We start from the raw sequence: 17,514 nt of genomic DNA, 5'->3' as shown, positions 1-17,514 counted from the left end.
TAAAGGGGATAGTTGGCCTTGTGGAACAGGCAAGATTTTCTGTTACCCAGTAAAGAGGTTGGGGGTTGCGATGATAGCTGGAAGGGAGAGATTCTATCGCTGCATTGTAGTTTTTTGAAAGCTAAAATCTGAGTCCACCCCTTCTGTTTAATGTTAACTCTTAATGGCTGGTTATATTCCTGCAGCAGTTTGTTGCAGTTAGCCTGTCGCACAAATGTTTTTGATTTATGCCCAATTTTTAAGCGTGATCTGCGCTATGTTATTCTACGCCACAATGCCAGAGGGACAATAACTAGACGTCATGCGACGCCGGATGACACAGTTCACCCGTGAGTGTTCCTCAAAGGCTGGCCGCGGCGCTGCGTGTTTTGGCTTCGGGCGCAAACCAACAGACCGTCGCTCAGAGCTACAAGCTAGCATCCTGTACGGTGTCTGGGATAGAGTCTAAGGTGTGCCAGGCGCTGTGGACGGCGCTACAGCCAAAGTTTCTGTCATTAGGAACCAAACAGGAAATACTCATAGTGTAGAGCAAATAGAATTGACCAATCAGAGGCCTCCTTTCTTTCCTCCCTGCGACGATATCTGCGGCACTGTCTTCAGTCACCTACAGTTTAGCGGAGGTGCGGTGGGGGGTGGTTTCATATCTGCATTAACTGTGACACACATGCAGACAACCTGTTTTCTGAGCAGAACCCCAGGCTCACACCGACTCCGGTCTTACCGTTGCGGTGCGGTGGGTGCGGCGCCGCAGTGATTCCAAGTCATTAAAAAGACGTTAACCTCTCTCACCGGCTGCTGAGCTGTCCGGCTGCGGTTACCGAGACACTCCGGCGCTGCAGAAAATTTCCGCAAGAAAGCTATCCTTGCGGCGTGCCGGAGCCCTCCGCAACAAGCTCTCGCAAATATCCTTATTTGGGCCGTGTTATCGCGTGAAGTTACGTGAACTCAAGTGAACTTCTGTTAAATCTCCGGACCTGTTGCCGGAGCCGCAGAGCCGCACCGCACCGTAGTCAAAAGGGCGGTGTGAGAGGGGGTGTGCGGGAGTTGCGGTCTCCGTCGGCTCGGTAACCGCACCGGAGCCAGTGTGAGCAAGGGGCAAACCAGACTTTACAAACCTTTAAAACCAGGTTCAATCAGATTGATAGGTGTGTAAGATGACATTTAAGAGGAAGTTTAAATAATATTGTTATTTACTGTGCATCATACATTTTTTAACCCAGTTGACTAGGGGTGTAAATAATAGTTTTGTATCGATGCATCGATCCAACAACGATCCAATGCATCGATACGTCTGCAAGAGTATCGATGCATGTTTTTTTTTTTTCTCCAGTCTATTTTTATCGTAATTCTCCCTCCCGTGCTGCGGTGGCGCTAAACCTATTTTGCCCTCCTACCTCGCTTCCTGGTTATACTCTTACAGCAGTGTGTTGCTGTAAGTTTGACACAGACATTTTTGATTTATGCTCACTATTGAAGCGTGGTCTGTGCTACACGCTGTGGGTCTCGTTGTGGGAATCGTTGGGTCAGGAAATCGATACGGAATCGAATCACCATGATGGGTGTGATTTACACCCCTACAGTTGACGCAGATCCTTACAGCGAAGCGACCATGTTTTATCCATCTGAGCGTTTTCTGTTCTGAACTGTGGGCTGCCTGTTGGGATTCTATGGAGTTAAGATAAGGGTCTAGACCAGAGATCGGCAACCCGCGGCTCCAGAGCCGCATGCGGGTCTTTAGCGCCCCACCTTGCGGCTCCTTGGAGCTTTTTCAAAAATGTATGAAAATTTTATTTTTTTTTTGGTTTGTTTATTTTAATATTGTGTGCAGGAGGTCAAACATTTGTATAAATACATTTAAACAATATATGTAAACATTTATTTAAACGAAAATGTGCGTCATAGCTATAGAGATCAGTGGTCAAAGCCTGCAGCACATGTCTCAGCGCGGCACCAGGCAAAGAAAAAGGAGGGTATGTCTCCATGGATCCCAAAGGGAAAAAAAGGAACTTAGCTGATGAGAACAGAGGATTCAAAGAAGAATGGAGCGAATCATTTGGTCTCATTATCAATGCGGAAGGATTGCCTGCATTTTGCTTTGGCACAAGAATTTGACAAATAATAAAAATTGTAATTTGGAAATGCATTTCCAGGTCACAAAGCTGTGAGTGCGAAATAATGCGATTGCAGAACTTCGGGATAAATTAGAGGAGAGCAAAGATACATTTAGGAAATGGATTGCATCTCCTAACTGCACTAATGCTGCTAGTTTGGTTTCAAGCATGAAAAAAACATCCACAGATCCAACAGGTAGCGCTCTGATGCAGGGATATGAATTTCTTCCATTTTTCCTCCCATAATCCTCAAAATAAAAATCAAACCAAGGAACGTTGGTGACGGAGGATGTGGGATTTCAGGGTTAGAGAGCTCTGCTCTGATGGATGTCAGTTCCTGCTTGGTTCCTCATGAATCAATCAGCTCCTCCCAACAGAAACACGTCCATCATAGAAAAGATTCCTTTATCGTGTTTCTATCATTTCATCAATGCAACAAAACCTAAACCGCGCAGTGAAGGGTGGTGAAGCAGCGCATGGTGGAGCGTCCACTGCTCCTCCCTCACCTCATGCTGCTATGTGACATTTGCTCTATCATGATAAACATTTAATCATGAATGCTTATTATATATTTAAGCCCACATAGTCCTTTTCTATAGTGGTATAAAACACTTAGAGCCTGTGTTGCCATACGAGGCTGATAGACTTTTACATTTTTGTGGCTCCAGACAGATTTATTTTTTTTGGTCCAATATGGCTCTTTGAGCAGTTTGGGTTGCCGACCCCTGGTCTAGACTGCCCAGATAATAAACACATTCTGCTGTTTAGAGTTAATAATCATAAAGTACCAATCCCTCCAGTTTAAAACACTGACTCTCAATCAGAAGGAATGGAACTGGTCTAAAACCAGTATCAGCCTCTGCATGTCGGCTCACCTCCACGAAGCACCAGTTTCCTCCAGGAATCCGGTTAAACTTTGTAAATATTTTATTTGGCAGCACACAATTTGGATTAACATCATATAAACAAGAAGAAATATTTTTTTTCCAGAAGCAGCCCAAATGTTGTAATTATAAAACCTCAAAAGGCTTTTTTATCTTAATATGATTCAAACATGTTTGTTGGTGTAAATAATGATAACATCCAGCCTGTCTGTTTATACGGTGGAAAGAGGCTGAGGGAGCCAAACAGAGGGCCTGACTGTTGTGCATCCCCTCTGGAGCAGCTGTAACCATAGCAACGGCAGGCTCAGAGAGAATGGGGAGTTCAGGTGTGAGTGGCGCCACAGGCCAGCTCCGTCCATTCACACCACAGACACAATGACATCAGTCGGGGGGAAACATATCCTGGAATCAGATTTGAAGCTCGTTAGAAACTTTTTCTAACACACTTACGTTGACGATGGACTCTTTGAACTTGATGTGAAGGCGATAGTTGGATATTGCGATGATGGCGTCCTCTGCTCTCCCTACGTACTCCGTGAACTCCCCATGCAGCTCAGGGAAGGGCACCTAGCAACGGGAGATTAAAAACTGACATGAAGTGAAAAGAACCCACAGATTCAATGACTGAATGTGACACTTTACATGTAAGCAGCAACATTCATTCAGTAATGGGATGACAGTTTTAGTCCTTAGTGGGTCTTTTATAATAAATCTAAAAATATTCCTGTTTGGCCAATAGTTTGTCTGCAGAGTTGTAGTGATTTTTCATACGTGCAATGAGATTAGCTCATCAATCAGTTACAGTGAAGTTAGCGTTCTGCTTGGCTTCTCTGAGAAAGACTGAAAATAACCCAGAGGCCACAGGCCACACGTCAGAACGAATGCATCACCTGCCGCCGATCCCTTATCTCCTGCTGATTTCCATCTGCAAGATGCTTTAAAAAGCAGGTAGAACTGGAAGAACATTATGGGAGAATTATCCTGCCATAATGCAAGAGCACATAATTTCAATTTGAGAAAAGAATTTCATCTTCTTGCACTCAAAACTTATAATGCTCACACTCCAAACATGCGCTCTCTCTCAAATATTTTCTCTTCTCTCTCAAATCTTTGTTTCTTCTCTCAGATTTAATGCTTCTTGCACAGATATTTTCTCCTCTCGCTTGCCTCCTTCTCTTCACACACAAACCGCGCTCTGCTGGAGTCTCAGTTACGCTCTCAAACCCGTAGGCTCTGCTTGCGGATTTATTTTGCTCTCTCAGATTGGATCGGATCGTCGCCTAGCAACCTTTCTAGCCAATAGAACGACAGCCTCAGAAAGGGTGCGCTTGTCTAACTCTACTGAGTTACCTTACTCAGTAGTTACCTTACAGACAATAAATTGGCTTTTTAATTTAAAAGCTATTAAAATAAGAAGCTGAAAAACAACAACAATCAGGAAAATAAAAAAAGGAAATAATAAAGGGCGATTCAAGAATCACCAATGAAAAGTCACTTAATTTCTGCTGGAGGCAGCATCTGCCCTGACTAGCAAACTTTTTTTTTTTTTTTTTCTGACGAGCAACTCTGAGGCGGGAGTTTTCTGTTCACATCACGTCACGTCTGAAAATGGATAGCTTTTAAATTAAAAGGCCAGTTTATTGTCGGTAAGGTAACTACTGAGTAAGGTAACTCAGTAGAGTTAGACAAGCGCCCCCTTTCTGAGGCTGTTGTTCTATTGGCTGGAAAGGTTGCTAGGCGACGATCCGATCCAATCTGAGAGAGAGCAAAAAAAATACGCAAGCAGAGCCTACGGGTTTGAGAGCGTAACTGAGACTCCAGCAGAGCGCGGTTTGTGCGCGAAGAGAAGGAGGCAAGCGAGAGGAGAAAATATCTGTGCAAGAAGCATTAAATCTGAGAGAAGAAACAAAGATTTGAGATAGAAGAGAAAATATTTGAGAGAGAGAGCATGTTTGGAGTGTGAGCATTATAAGTTTTCAGTGCAAGAAGATGAAATTCTTTTCTCAAATTGAAATTATGTGCTCTTGCATTATGGCAGGATAATTCTCCCATAGAACATCAGCTGAAACGAGTTGTCTGATTCTACTGACAAGCTTTTCAAAGGTTGGTTTTAACTTGATCAAACCACCAAACCGGACCCAACCTGGCAAAGTGGGAACTCCAAAATCAGCTGGTTTGGATTGCTTGAATGGAGCATATCTAAGAGCAACAAGCTCACGCTAAGAACAATCTTCAGTGTGAAAGTAGAATGAAGCAGATCTTTTAGTTATCAGGCTCCTCTCCTGTGGAACCAACTACCAGTTTTAGTCCGTGAGGCAGACACCCTGTCTACTTTTAAGGCTAGGCTTAAAACTTTCCTTTTTGATAAAGCTTATCGTTAGTTATGCTGCTATAGGGTTAAAATGCTGCAGGACATAGGGACCCCGTTTCATTGCTGTTACTTTCTAAAACCTTTCTCCAAGTTTCCGTTATTTGCTCTGATCTTATGTTCTGTTTTCTTCTTCTTCTTAGTGGCTCTGTTGGGCTGTGCCACCATCCTGGAGGGGCGTGGGGGCAGCCATTGGTCGAGCTACTGATAAACAACCTCAAGTTTCCGCTCTTTCATCAGTTAACCCCGTCTCTCTCCGTAGCTACTTGCTGAGCTTTAACTATAATTTACTGTATTAAACCCAACATACGCCATTAATCCTAAAGGGAAATGAAATGCTGTTATAGCTGATGCATTATGAGTTTCTGCAGAGAGTTGTTGTAGATGCTGATTGCTGTAGGCAGGAGGGATTGTCTGCTAGGCCTGTCTGCCAATAACTGAAGACTTTTTGTTGCTTAACAGTCTTCTGAAGAGGAGGCTCACTGTTGCCCACAATCTTCTTCACTTTATGAAGGATTCTTCTCTAGAGTGTCTAGAGGAGTTCCTTGAACAGAGCCTGGCTTCTTTATCAGCTTGTTGAGCTTTTTTTTTAAAAGTAATTAGGTCTGATGCTGTTACCCCAGCAGATGATGGGGTACGCGATTAAAATCTCCACAGCAGGCTGATGGAAGATCTGCATCATCTCAGCGCTGAAGGACCAAAGCTTCCTCAGAACCATACTCTGTTCTGTCCCTACAGTCTGTTGTTCATCGAGGTATTTCTACTTCTCCACCACCTCCCCTTCTTCTGCCATGATATTAACAGGATCCAACCTGTTCCCATTTCTTAAATCTATAATAATTTCTCTTTTTTCCACATTCAGGATCAGACTTCTGTCTTTCATCTCCAGATTTAAATTCTGGCTCAGTGCTCATCTATCTAGCCGTTTTATCTCCTTGATGCCACTTCTGCTGTCTGTTTAAACGGTTGAGGCAGAAGGCCGTCCTCAATGAGCCTAGTTCTGCTGGGTTTTCTTCTTGTTAACACTAGATGTCCCAGAGATTTTCAGTTTTCCTGCAAGCCCCCCTCCCCTCTGCAAGTTTGTGTATTCACTCTGCCTTGCTAACTGTCCCTATTGTAATGCAAATAACCTGTGATATGACCAGCCCTTCTACATTAAGACTGGATAAAGGCTGAAACAAACTGGCATCAAGACCATGTTCCAAGCACTTTTCAGTACCTGCCCCTGCAACATCATACCATTTTGCAGGAATATATTTATATGTCATATCTAACCTATTGAACAACCAGATATCATAGTGGTCCTAGTTCCTGAGCTGAGAACAAGTCATAACCATGCTTTTCCAACAAGGCAAGGCAGAGCCTATTTCTATTGTCCATTCACCAACAGACTCATTCATATTGCAAAGCTCACTATATGAAAGAAAGAATAATTGTATTTTGTCTTGTCTCGCCTTTTTATATCATTCAAAATTTAATCTTAGAGAATGACAAACAGTATGCCTTTAGTATTGGAGTAACATTTATGTCACAAAAGGAACAGCCCTAGTCTCTTCATCTCACAATGCTGTCTCATGTGTTCTTCCTTTATTGCCTTTTCTTGCATACAAATGTTACGAAGTTCATTTGCAAGTAGCAGAATTAACTTTGGTGGACTCTTTGGTCCCTGTGCACGGCTTGTACAACACATGCTCGTCTGTTGCAGCCAAGGTTGTACGCCAAGCCAAGCTTGAAATCTCAATAACTCTGAGTCGATCTGCTGGGCCTATTTATTCTGGGAGCTATACTTCCCACCCACAACCTTTACATTTCCCTCTGCCGCCAGATTGGAATTTGAGCTGGAAACGGGTTTCCAGCACAAAACCGGCTTTCCGCTGGAAATCATGAGCGGATGATGTTTGCTTGTTTGCCCTTTAGTAAATAGGGCAGATGGTCATTGTTGTATAAATATTCTTGTCAGCTGATGGAGATGTTTTCATTGTACAGATCAGTTGGGGGGACTGGAGCCCAATTCCCACCCCAAACTGCTCAGTTTTGAAAAACAACAGACAAAAGGTATAGCCTCAGAAAGTTTTTTTTTTTATTTCAGATAAAGAAAAACAGTCTACATATGGATAAAGCACTAAATATAATGTGGAAAAATGTAAAATGCAATTGTCCCATCTAGCAGTTTCCACATTCCCATGGCGAGCCTTTCCTACATTTGCCACAGGTAAATTTGCCGCAGTGGACACAATGTTCAGTACTTCTGTTGTTATTGCAGAGTATGCGCACCTGGCATTGAGTCTTTTTCTACTGGGAAACTCTCATCTCACGACGTAGCTGTTTTTGCTCTTCCTCTTGTGTCTTTTCCTGCAGGAGCCTGTTTTTGAGTTCCTCTGAAAGCTCCAGCATGAACAGTCGACGACTTTCTTTGGATCCTGTACACGCTGTGTACAAAACAAGTGCATTTGTGGCGGCCATGTCAAGCAGGTTATAAAACACAGCCATAGGCCACCTCCGTGTTCCTGCACGCACAGAGTAGTTGCACAGTTTCTGGTCCATAATATCAACACCACATTTGAGATGGTTGTAATCAACCACAGTGTTTGGTTTTTGTTTTTGAATGTCCACAATTTCCACTCTGTGATGCATGGTACTCAGAAGAAAGACAGATTTCTTTTTTTTTTTTGTCGCATACACCGTCAGCAAGGCACTTCCAGATTTGAAGACCTGCGTGGAGTGCAACTGGCGCCCCAAGGTTTCCTTTGCAGTTGCTGGTAGCTCCCGACGAATTTTGTTGATGGTGCCAAGCAGAGTTGTATTTCGCTGAAGGAGCCTGTTAGCCAAAGACAGAGAGGTGAAGAAATTGTCCATAGCTACAGTCCTTCCCTTGTCCAAAAATGGTTCTATCAATTTCAGAACAACGTTCTCTGACAACCTCTCTCCTTTTGGACGAGTGGGATCCTTTCCCAAGTAAGGGATGGCATTACACATTTATTTTATGTCCAGATCTGCTGCAATCCAAAACTTGATTCCAAACTTGTCAGGCTTGGATGCAATGTACTGCAAAAAGGGGCACCGAACCTCGGACGGAAACAGCTGCTCATCCACAGTAACATGCTGTCCTGGACTGTAGGACGACACACAGTTCTGAACAAACCACATCCAGATGTCAGAAATTGCTGCAAATTTGTCATTGTGTATGCGTTCCTTGCGGGTGTCCTTGTTGTCAAAACGAAGGTACCATCTTATTTCAAAAAAACGGTTACGAGGCATTATGGGTTTGATATCTGCGTTTCCGAATTTATTGGCCCACATGTGTCGCATGGGACCAATGTAACCCATGGCAGCCCTTCGAAAAAGGATTGCGAGGAAAGCCATCAGCTCGTAGACACTCATCTGCCAGCTGGGGTTTGTTCTGAGGGCCTCGTGGACTGTGCAGTCTCTGATGGTCAGCAACATGTTCATATCCAACAAACACACGAAGCTGCGAAGGCGGCTTGTGATTTTGCGTTTCGCATAATCTGTTGGCCCTCCTGATCCATTGAAGGCAGTCTGTGGGGTTTCAGGAACAGAAAAGTCTTCAACTTTCCAGTGGGACCAAACAGTGCCATCTTTCGCCTTCTCTATTGATCCAGGCATTGTGCCAACATCAGCAGTTTTTTGTTCTTTGCAAGGAGGGGAGTTGCCGCGCACTGTGTCTTCCTCTTCATCTGATGTAGCCTCAGTGTTTGAACTGTCCCGCTCAATCATATAATTGACCACTCGGCCCCTGGTGCGTCTTTGGAGGGGAGGATTTGCTGGTGCGAAAGCAGTCGCATTCTCATATGAATCATCCTCTTCACTTGAAGAATCGGTTGCGCCGTTTTCATTCTGAAATGCTAAGTCTCCAACAGATCCACCATCAGATTCGTAGTCTGGCATGCTCTGAAGCATGGCTAAAGCCTCTTGAGCGTTCATCCTTCTTGGTCGCCTTGGTTGTGCCATGGTGAATTCCGGGTGAATTCTGAGTCTGTGTGCTGTGCCTGCTTTATTTATCCCCACAGAAATTCTGTAAATTACTCAACTCCTTGAAAAAGCTCATTTAAAACACAAAGGGAGGCAACTTTAACAAAGAAACCCCAGCACACCAGCTGAAGTCACCAAACCACATTCCCACATTTGCATTTGATTTGAAAATGGAGCACCAGAGGAGAGCCGTTAACACCTTTGGGGGGATACTTGATACAAACTAGGTGCAGACTAAAGTCTGCATTTTGGGACTTCTAGTGTTAAACGGGAGTTTTTCTCTCCACTCTTTCCATGCATGCCCGGTAGGAGGGATTGCTGAAAAGTCAACGACACGATAGCCCCATTTAGACTACCCTCTGAAAAACATTCTGTGCCGAGTTCTGACCGAGCTTGGATCAGTTAACCGTGACCGAGCTTGGTTCCTTACTACCGGTTACACACCACGCTAGCACCGTTCCTCGCCTCCTAGCGGCAATCTACGGTACTACTGATATCTAGAGGTAAACAAGCAAACCAACATGGCAGCGCCCGTAACATTCAGGAAGTTTGCGGAGAGTCAGCGAAGAAGGCAGCCTTTGGTGAATTTACTTGACAGAGTCGGCTTTTAGGAAGTGGATACGACAAACGATAGTCTAATCAGGGCTTACAGACGCAGGAAACAATGACAGACGTTGAGGTTCATCACACTGCAAAGAGGAATCATCACTGGAAATCATGTGGCACGGTAGGGAAGCTAGGATTTGTATGAAATCAATCGGACCAATCGTGGCATGGTTTCAAAAGCGTAGTGTGAATGGGACTACTCACAGCAACTGTCCTCTGATTCCACATGCTTATCCAAGGGGAGCTAATTGTTCAGGTCAAAGACTTGCATATGAATTAAATTGGAGCTTTATAAGTAAAGCAAATCATGTTAAGCAAAGAAGAGTTAAAATTAGCTCCTTTTACAATGAAGCCAGAAAGCAAAGCTGTAGTACAGTTAAAGCTCTGCAACACGTTCAGGTCGATCTGTGTCTTACTGACTGCAACAGAAGCCACTTTTCTAACCGCCGAACTCCTCCTATTAAATAAAAGTAAAAAACTCTGGTTCAGATAAAATCTATAGTGGAAAAAAATGAATAAAAAGCTGAGCAGAGTCAGACGAATCAACCGTCCAAACCTGAGGCCAGACCACCAGGCTGATCATTCTCCTTTCATTTATTTGTGTCACATTTGTTAACTGAAGGGAACTTTTTACTGACAGACAGTGTCATTCATTACAGAGCAGAAATCAATATATAACCGTTTGATCACCTGCATGTTTTCCTCCTCCAGCACCGGGGACTTCTTAGGGAAGATCTGATTGGCCTGGATGCACTCCAGGCTCTGCTGCCCCTCCTCCTCCTGCACAGAAAATAGACGATTTTTATTGTCATTTTGTTATTTACAGCTTGCAGACAGTGAATAAGCAGCAGCTTAGCAGCAAAATGAACATTTTCATTCCATAAAGTGCAGCAGTGATCAAAAAAACATGATGCAAAAACACCAATAAACATGTTTATTGCTTTCACAGCCACAGCTTTCTTTTACAACCAGATTTCATCTTTAGTGCGACATAATTTCAAAACATGTGACAGGAGACGGTTAGCCGAGTATTTCCTTTACTTTTGCTCTTCTTCCGTCCAACACAGCCTTATTTCAGCTCCTCCTCATTGCCAGACCACAGAAAGAATTTGGTAAGTTATTTGCAAATGGTCGAGATGTCACAACGACCGTCTTCCCCTTTCCCATCCACACTGTAATCAGGACTATTTAGATTATTCTGTGTAGGAAATCCTGCAAACATAAGAGCCTAAAAGTTGAATCCCATTCAGCAGGAAGTTCAGAAAGAGTTTTAGGCTGGGAAACTTGGTTGGCTTTCACAAGGGCTACCTGTGTGTAGCAAAGAAATGTGCGTCTACAGGAGCCACAGAGGGGAATGCAAAGCAAAGCGGACTTAGGCAAGCAGAGTTTGGGGTAAATGAAAGTCTTTAGCTGGAAGCTCTGGACGATGAAACATCACGTGTGTTTGCTCAGGAGCTGAGTTTAGACTAAACACTGCACAAAAACAGATTACGGCGGTAAGAAAGAGATGGAAGATAGCAGACGGTATTAAAACATCCTGTGTGACGCTGACTCAGCATAAGCTGCTAACCAATCTGCATTGTTCCAGCATAATGTTTAATCCAGCCTAAACAGAAGAGGACTGGGCTAAAACGGAAGAATAAGGCCAAACTGGGTCAGATCAGAAAAACACATCCAGTCGGCTGTTTACATCACAAAGTGATGATAAAGTTTTTACTGCAGCGGAAACTGAAAGCTGTCCTCAGGGGACCTCTGACACTTTTGGAGCTGATGCAACCGTCCGCCTCCTGATAACCAGAGCTGACTCAAAGTGATAATCAATGGAGAGTTCCCATTTTGCAGATTGCTTGCAGGACAAAGGACACAGAAATGAGCATTATAAAGCAGTAAACAAGGTGAGAATACTTTACCATGGCCCCTGAGAAGGAGCTTGGCTCTGCCAACGAGGAACTCCGGCTCACTTATGTCTGTTCAATAACAGAGAGAAAAAAATACAGGCTTTGAGTAAAAATTATTCACAGGATCTTTAAAGCATCACTAAAAAAAACAACAGTTTTGTATCACGGGTTGAAATGGTGGAAAATACACGGCTGTATTTAAAATGCTTGAGCTGCAGCGAGCAGACGTCCAATATCAGCAGACGTTTCAGGTTAGTTGGGGATTAAAACATTTAGCAAAGATAATAATGATAACTAGAGATGCAGGGAAATCGGCTTTTCTGCTCGACACGCCATGAACTGTTATTTGATTGGAAGCTCGTCTGCTTCCTCATCAATGAACGCCCCACGCCTAAGCACTACCAGGTCAGGAAAACCGCTGCACTCTTCAGCGTGGAGGTCAGTTACGGCGAAAAGAGAGGTGGCCATTTTTATAATGAGGAGAGCAAATCAGGAAGCCAGAACAGAAAATATTCTAATGAGCTTTTAACTTCTGTCTGTGATGAAACATGTTGGGTTTAGACGTGTTGACCCAAACTTTGGAAACTCTAAAAATGCTCTAATGTAGGGCTGAAACAACTAATCGATTAATCGGGATTAATCCATTATTGAAATAATCGAGTAATCATCGACAAAGTCGGTCCTGGAAGGCCGCTGTCCTGCAGGTTTTAGAGGTTTCCTGCTCCAGCACAAAGGATTTTACTTGATAGCTGATCAACAGGTTTTTGCAACTGAAATCATCAGAACCAGCTGTGCTAAAGCAGGGAAACCTCGAAAACCTGAAGGACAGCGGCCGACTTTGGGGGTGCCTGCTCTAAAATATGCCTTTAGCTGACAGAACAACCCACTTAGAGCAGTAATAAAAAAAATAAATAAATAAACATTTAGCATTTAGGATACTGTTTAATAAATGATCAGTGTTTTTAATTCAGAGTAATTTTCATGTGAATGTGCTTTACTGGAGGCATCCATGTTTGTCAAAGAACACTACTGCCACCTACTGGTTAGTGACGTCACGGTGCGGTATCGGCTGTTGATCAAGTCCCAGTGCTGTATCTGGTGTTTGTCACAACGCGCTATTATCCAAGTCATCTTGAAAACATTCTTCTTCCAAATGTTGGCTACATATTACGGGTTTTTTCTCTGGCCAGAAGTTCGATGGCAAATCCTCCCTCTTCAAGTTGGCGATCCAACGACCAACCCGTCCGTGGAGGATCAGGAATCAGAAAGGTGGAATAACTCTTTTTTTTTCACTTTTACCCGATGTATTCCAGCATCCAGCTGCCATGCACGTGGGCATTGTCAGTTTCACTATAGCTCTGGTGAATTTCAATGGTGAAGTCCTCTGGAAATCTTCAATAATTGTTGTTGATTGCAGATGTGTCTAGTAGTTCCCATTGATTTAGCTTGTAAAGCGGGGAGAATGGCGCTAGGCTTACCGCACCGTGACGTCACTGCAAAAATGGCCGCTCCCAGACTCAGTGATCGTGACGAAAATTATTTAAATTTTTTTAGTTTGTGGTATAAACAATGATCCATTTATTATTTCTTTATTATTTTCCTTTCAGGAACCTTTGGTTATCACATTATTAATCGTAAAAGCAACCGACAGATTAAATGATTTGCAAAAAAATCATTAATTGCAGCCGTAGCTTCATGTGTCAACTTAATAATAAAACAGAAACAACAGCAACAGTGATCTGACAGACCGCTAGTTTGAATATAAAGGATCAATAACCAAGAAATCTGCAGCAATTGCTCAAAGCGTTCAAATAAAAACAAAAAAAACAGAACAGCGATAAGTCTGAAGTGATTCTTTGCCAGCATAGTTTTAAGATGGGAGAAAAGATGATGATCATAACTCATGAAACAGTGAGAGGTATCTCCCAAACTTACCACAGAAAGTTGGCAGTGAACAATATGCAGTCCTGGTAAATCAGTTTGGAAACCCTCACAAGCAACACAAAGAAATCTGTGGAAAATAACAGGAATCATGAGAATTAGTTTGAACTTTTCTTCTTACATTTTGCAAACAGAAGGCTTCTTTACAAACTACAGCAGTTTTTTTGATTCTGTGGATGGAGCGGTCACATGTGAGCCTCCAGATACCAACCACTCCAATGTGGTCTTACCACGATCATATGAAAGCTAACTTTACACATAATCTGTTTTACAGCAGCTGCCCAGATGTTCCGATGAAAAACATCCAACCGGATGTAGTTCATCATCTTCAGACCAACACAGTGACTTTTTTATTTGGTCAGTTTCTTCTGAGTTAAAACTCATCATCCCAAAGGAAGCGTCTAGTCACAGGCGGTTCTGGTGACGCCACAGAGCCTGAGGTAAACGTACTGGATTTTCTTTCAACATTTTCCTCTTTATTTGCAACTTGTGCTTTGTCAAAGCTTTAGCAAAACATCTGAGCATGTGATAACACTCCAAGGCTTTCAGGACAATCTGGCAAAACTAAACACCAGTAAGGAGTTTATGAGGAAGATTAGAAAGGCAAACTTTCATTAGAAACATCAGCTGATGACTGGGAACCAAACAGCTCTCTGTTCCATTAAGCTCTGACCAACAGACCTGCTGCATCACTCACTACTTCTACTGCAAAAAAAGACAGCGTATTACGCCTTTATACTGCACGTATCGTCATTTTACTGGGAAATCATGTTAATATTTAAGTTGTTATGAGCAGAATGAAGCGTTTTATGTGTGCAAAAACCAATGAAATAGAAAACAGGTCACAGTATAAAAACCTTCATAATGGTTAAAGTTTTGTAGAAAATATCTCTGTCACGTATGTTTGGGGCATCGTCCTGCTAAAACCACATCACATGTCAACATTTTTCAGTTATTAAGTTTATTTATTTCACAGCTGATCAGACTTATTTGCACAAAAACTTATTTGCTGCAGAGGTGTCAAGCAACAAAGTACAAATACTTCCTTCTTTAAGTAGAAATGTTGGCTCTCGATACTTTTAAGGAGTCATTATTTTTCAAACAACTTTTACTTCTACTCCTCAAATTTTTTTTTGCAATATTTTCTAATTTCTACTCCTTACATTTAAAAAACAAACTCGTTAGTTTAGTTTCATTTAAACAAATTTTTTTATGGCCTGTTGGTATTAAAAAAAACACACATCAAAATGATTTGTTTCATTCAGACAGTTAATTTCTTTGTGGTTGGACTCGGTGCTGCCCCAACTTGTTGCTCACCACAAACCAAAATAAACTGTTTTTCAAGATGATGCAAAGTTAAATGTGACGCTGTTACCATTAGATATAAAACTAAGAAACTTAAGTCTAAGGAAGTTATCATGCATAATTGTAGATAAATGTTCCTTTAATAGGGTAGAGCAGAAAAGCATTCCTTAACATTTTTCCTGCATTACTTTTACACTTTAAGTAGTTTTAAATGGTACTTTAACTTGAGTAAAAAGCTGAAGTTGATACTTTAACTTCTACAAAAGTGCTTTTAAACAGTAGGATTTATATTTCTACTGGAGTAATAAACATTAACACCTTTGGCATCTCTCCCAGCTGTTAAGGACAGAGTGTTTGTCAGAGGGAGGGAGGTGCACCAGGATAATATGTGTAAGATAACAAACCCACTCATTGAAACAGGAATATATTGACAAACATGAGGATCTTAACATCTTGCATTAAGTTGGTGAATTATATTTTTCATCTAAAAAATGAATGGAAATAGATAGATATCATTTTTTTAAGTGAAACTTCAGCTTTCTAAACAGACAGGCTGTTAGAAACATCTGAACAAACTGCCAACAAATAGCTGGAAAGGTCATCTCCTGCTGCAGAGGCTGAAATGTGATCTGAGAGTCTGTGAACGGGCAGATCAGGAAGACAACAACACACCTCCTCAGGAACATTCACAGGAGCAAAGGGAGAAATCCAGTGGAACTTATGAGCCCCTCCAACCAGGCCTCAGCTCCAAGAAGGTCCTGGATGAGGTCACTGCTTCGCTCTTACCGCTGCCTGTGCCTGATAAGGCGTATCAGGCCGCCGCACGGCTCTGTTTACAGCCGAGCCTGGGGCCGTTAGAGCCGCAGCACCAGCCTCCCTGCTTTAACCCGGACGGAAACCTGACAGCAGGCAGGGAGAGAGTGCGCTGATAACGGCTGACTGAATGGATCACATCTAACTCATCATGAGTTACGTTCAACTAAACGCATTGTATAAATCTGGAAAATAAAATTTAAACACTAAACTTCAAGACATAAATCTAACAGAAAGGGTTAGTAATGGCAGACTAACGGACGCCCCGAAGGCAGAGGAAAAACTACAGCGACTGTTCTTCCTTCTCTTCAGGGAAGCTAATGCTAACATCAACAGTTAGCCAGCTAGCTAGCATCGGTTCCTTTTAGCTCCTCGGAGAAAAGCTCCGGAATACAAGCGGCTCTGACACCGCAGCGCTGCCCGTTTCTGTTGCAATGTCCCTGCGCTGGGTTCACCGCAGAGCAGCCGGTGAGCTCCCAGGCTAGCGGCTAGCCGCTCCGCTCAGCCAGACTGTTTTTGTTATGAAGATGGAGGGCGGACCCCGGGACGGAGGCCTCTGTCAAAACACACCGAGACCACAGCCGCCTGACTCACCAGTCAGAGGGGAGAGATGAGGGGTGGTCCACGGCCGAAGGGGCTATCCGAAACCGATGGAGTAACTGAAGAGCAAAGCAACCACCAACAGATACGAATTCGTCATATCCGAGCGAAAAAGCTCTGCTCTCAGCGCGTCCCTTCCAAGCGCCGAGCCTCCGTCGCCATCGCCGCGAAACCTCCAGCCCAACAACATACGTGACGGTGACGTCACTACGTCAGAGCGACCCGTGGCGGTAGAGGGGCGTGGCTCACAAACACCACGCGGTACGACCGTGTAAACATGGCATCGTTGTCAAATGACTGCATTAATACTAGATGGTAAAGAAGTATCTTTTAAACTCAGACACAGAATCTACTAAAGTCTGTTTAAAGAAATTCAACTCTGATATTGATTTTAGCTGTTTTTCTTTCAACAAAATGAAAGAATGAGTGCGAAGAGTTTTCTTATCAATTTATTAATTATTAAGGCTAAATTTCATCTTCATAAATGCAAGTTTTTAAGAAAAAAACCTGCCTTTTCAGTTTTTTTGATTGAATTTAAACATTATATTTTTACAATTCGACCTTCAACGAATAAATAAGCAAAAACAACTTGCAATCAAATTGGAATTTTAGATAATTTATTGTGTTCAAGGAAAATTCCGGTTTTTAACACTTTTAGCCCATTTTCTGTAGTGTCCAGGATGAAATCGAATGATCGACACCAAAATTTTGACGATTGGTCCTGTCTCTGCTATTTGGCTCATGCAGAATCCCCCCCTGGCTGCTTCAGAATGGCTTCCATATGGATGTCCGATAATGTCCTTAAAACAACCTTAAACATTCTTTTTTTAAAATATGCTACTCACCGGGTCATCAGCGCTGTTCAATGACGTTCCAAAAAAAGTTTCGTGAAGAAAAACCGTTCCTGTCTTGTTTTATTTAGCATTTTGTAAATCCCAGAACTATTTTTTCCGATACATCACAACCGCTTATAAACTTCCGCTTCCCGTTCGAATCTG

General features: G+C 42.7%; 1 protein-coding gene across 8 annotated transcripts in view; it reads right to left on the bottom strand.

Annotated features, from left to right (window-relative positions):
• The window catches only part of mtmr3 (myotubularin related protein 3), a 59,467-nt gene extending 42,741 nt beyond the window's left edge, over positions 1 to 16,726 (bottom strand). For 5 of the 8 annotated variants that reach the window (XR_005280574.1, XM_038281989.1, XM_038281991.1 and 2 more), the window contains exons 1-5: positions 16,511 to 16,726; positions 13,793 to 13,868; positions 11,870 to 11,926; positions 10,650 to 10,739; positions 3,446 to 3,562 (exon numbers count right to left, since the gene is read on the bottom strand). Coding sequence is in view for 7 of the 8 variants with exons in the window: in XM_038281989.1 (XP_038137917.1) it covers positions 3,446 to 3,562; positions 10,650 to 10,739; positions 11,870 to 11,872 (210 nt within the window). In the remaining variant the exon portion in view is untranslated. The remainder of the gene's footprint in view (positions 1 to 3,445; positions 3,563 to 10,649; positions 10,740 to 11,869; positions 11,927 to 13,792; positions 13,869 to 16,510) is intronic. The other 3 variants (XM_038281992.1, XM_038281988.1, XM_038281990.1) reach the window with 1 other exon arrangement.
• Positions 16,727 to 17,514: the final 788 nt, after the last annotated feature.

The sequence above is a fragment of the Cyprinodon tularosa genome, unplaced genomic scaffold (genome assembly GCF_016077235.1).
Source record: "Cyprinodon tularosa strain WSP-4 unplaced genomic scaffold, ASM1607723v1 ctg178, whole genome shotgun sequence".
Taxonomy (NCBI): Eukaryota; Metazoa; Chordata; class Actinopteri; order Cyprinodontiformes; family Cyprinodontidae; genus Cyprinodon; species Cyprinodon tularosa.
This window is presented reverse-complemented; position numbering and strand designations above follow the sequence as displayed.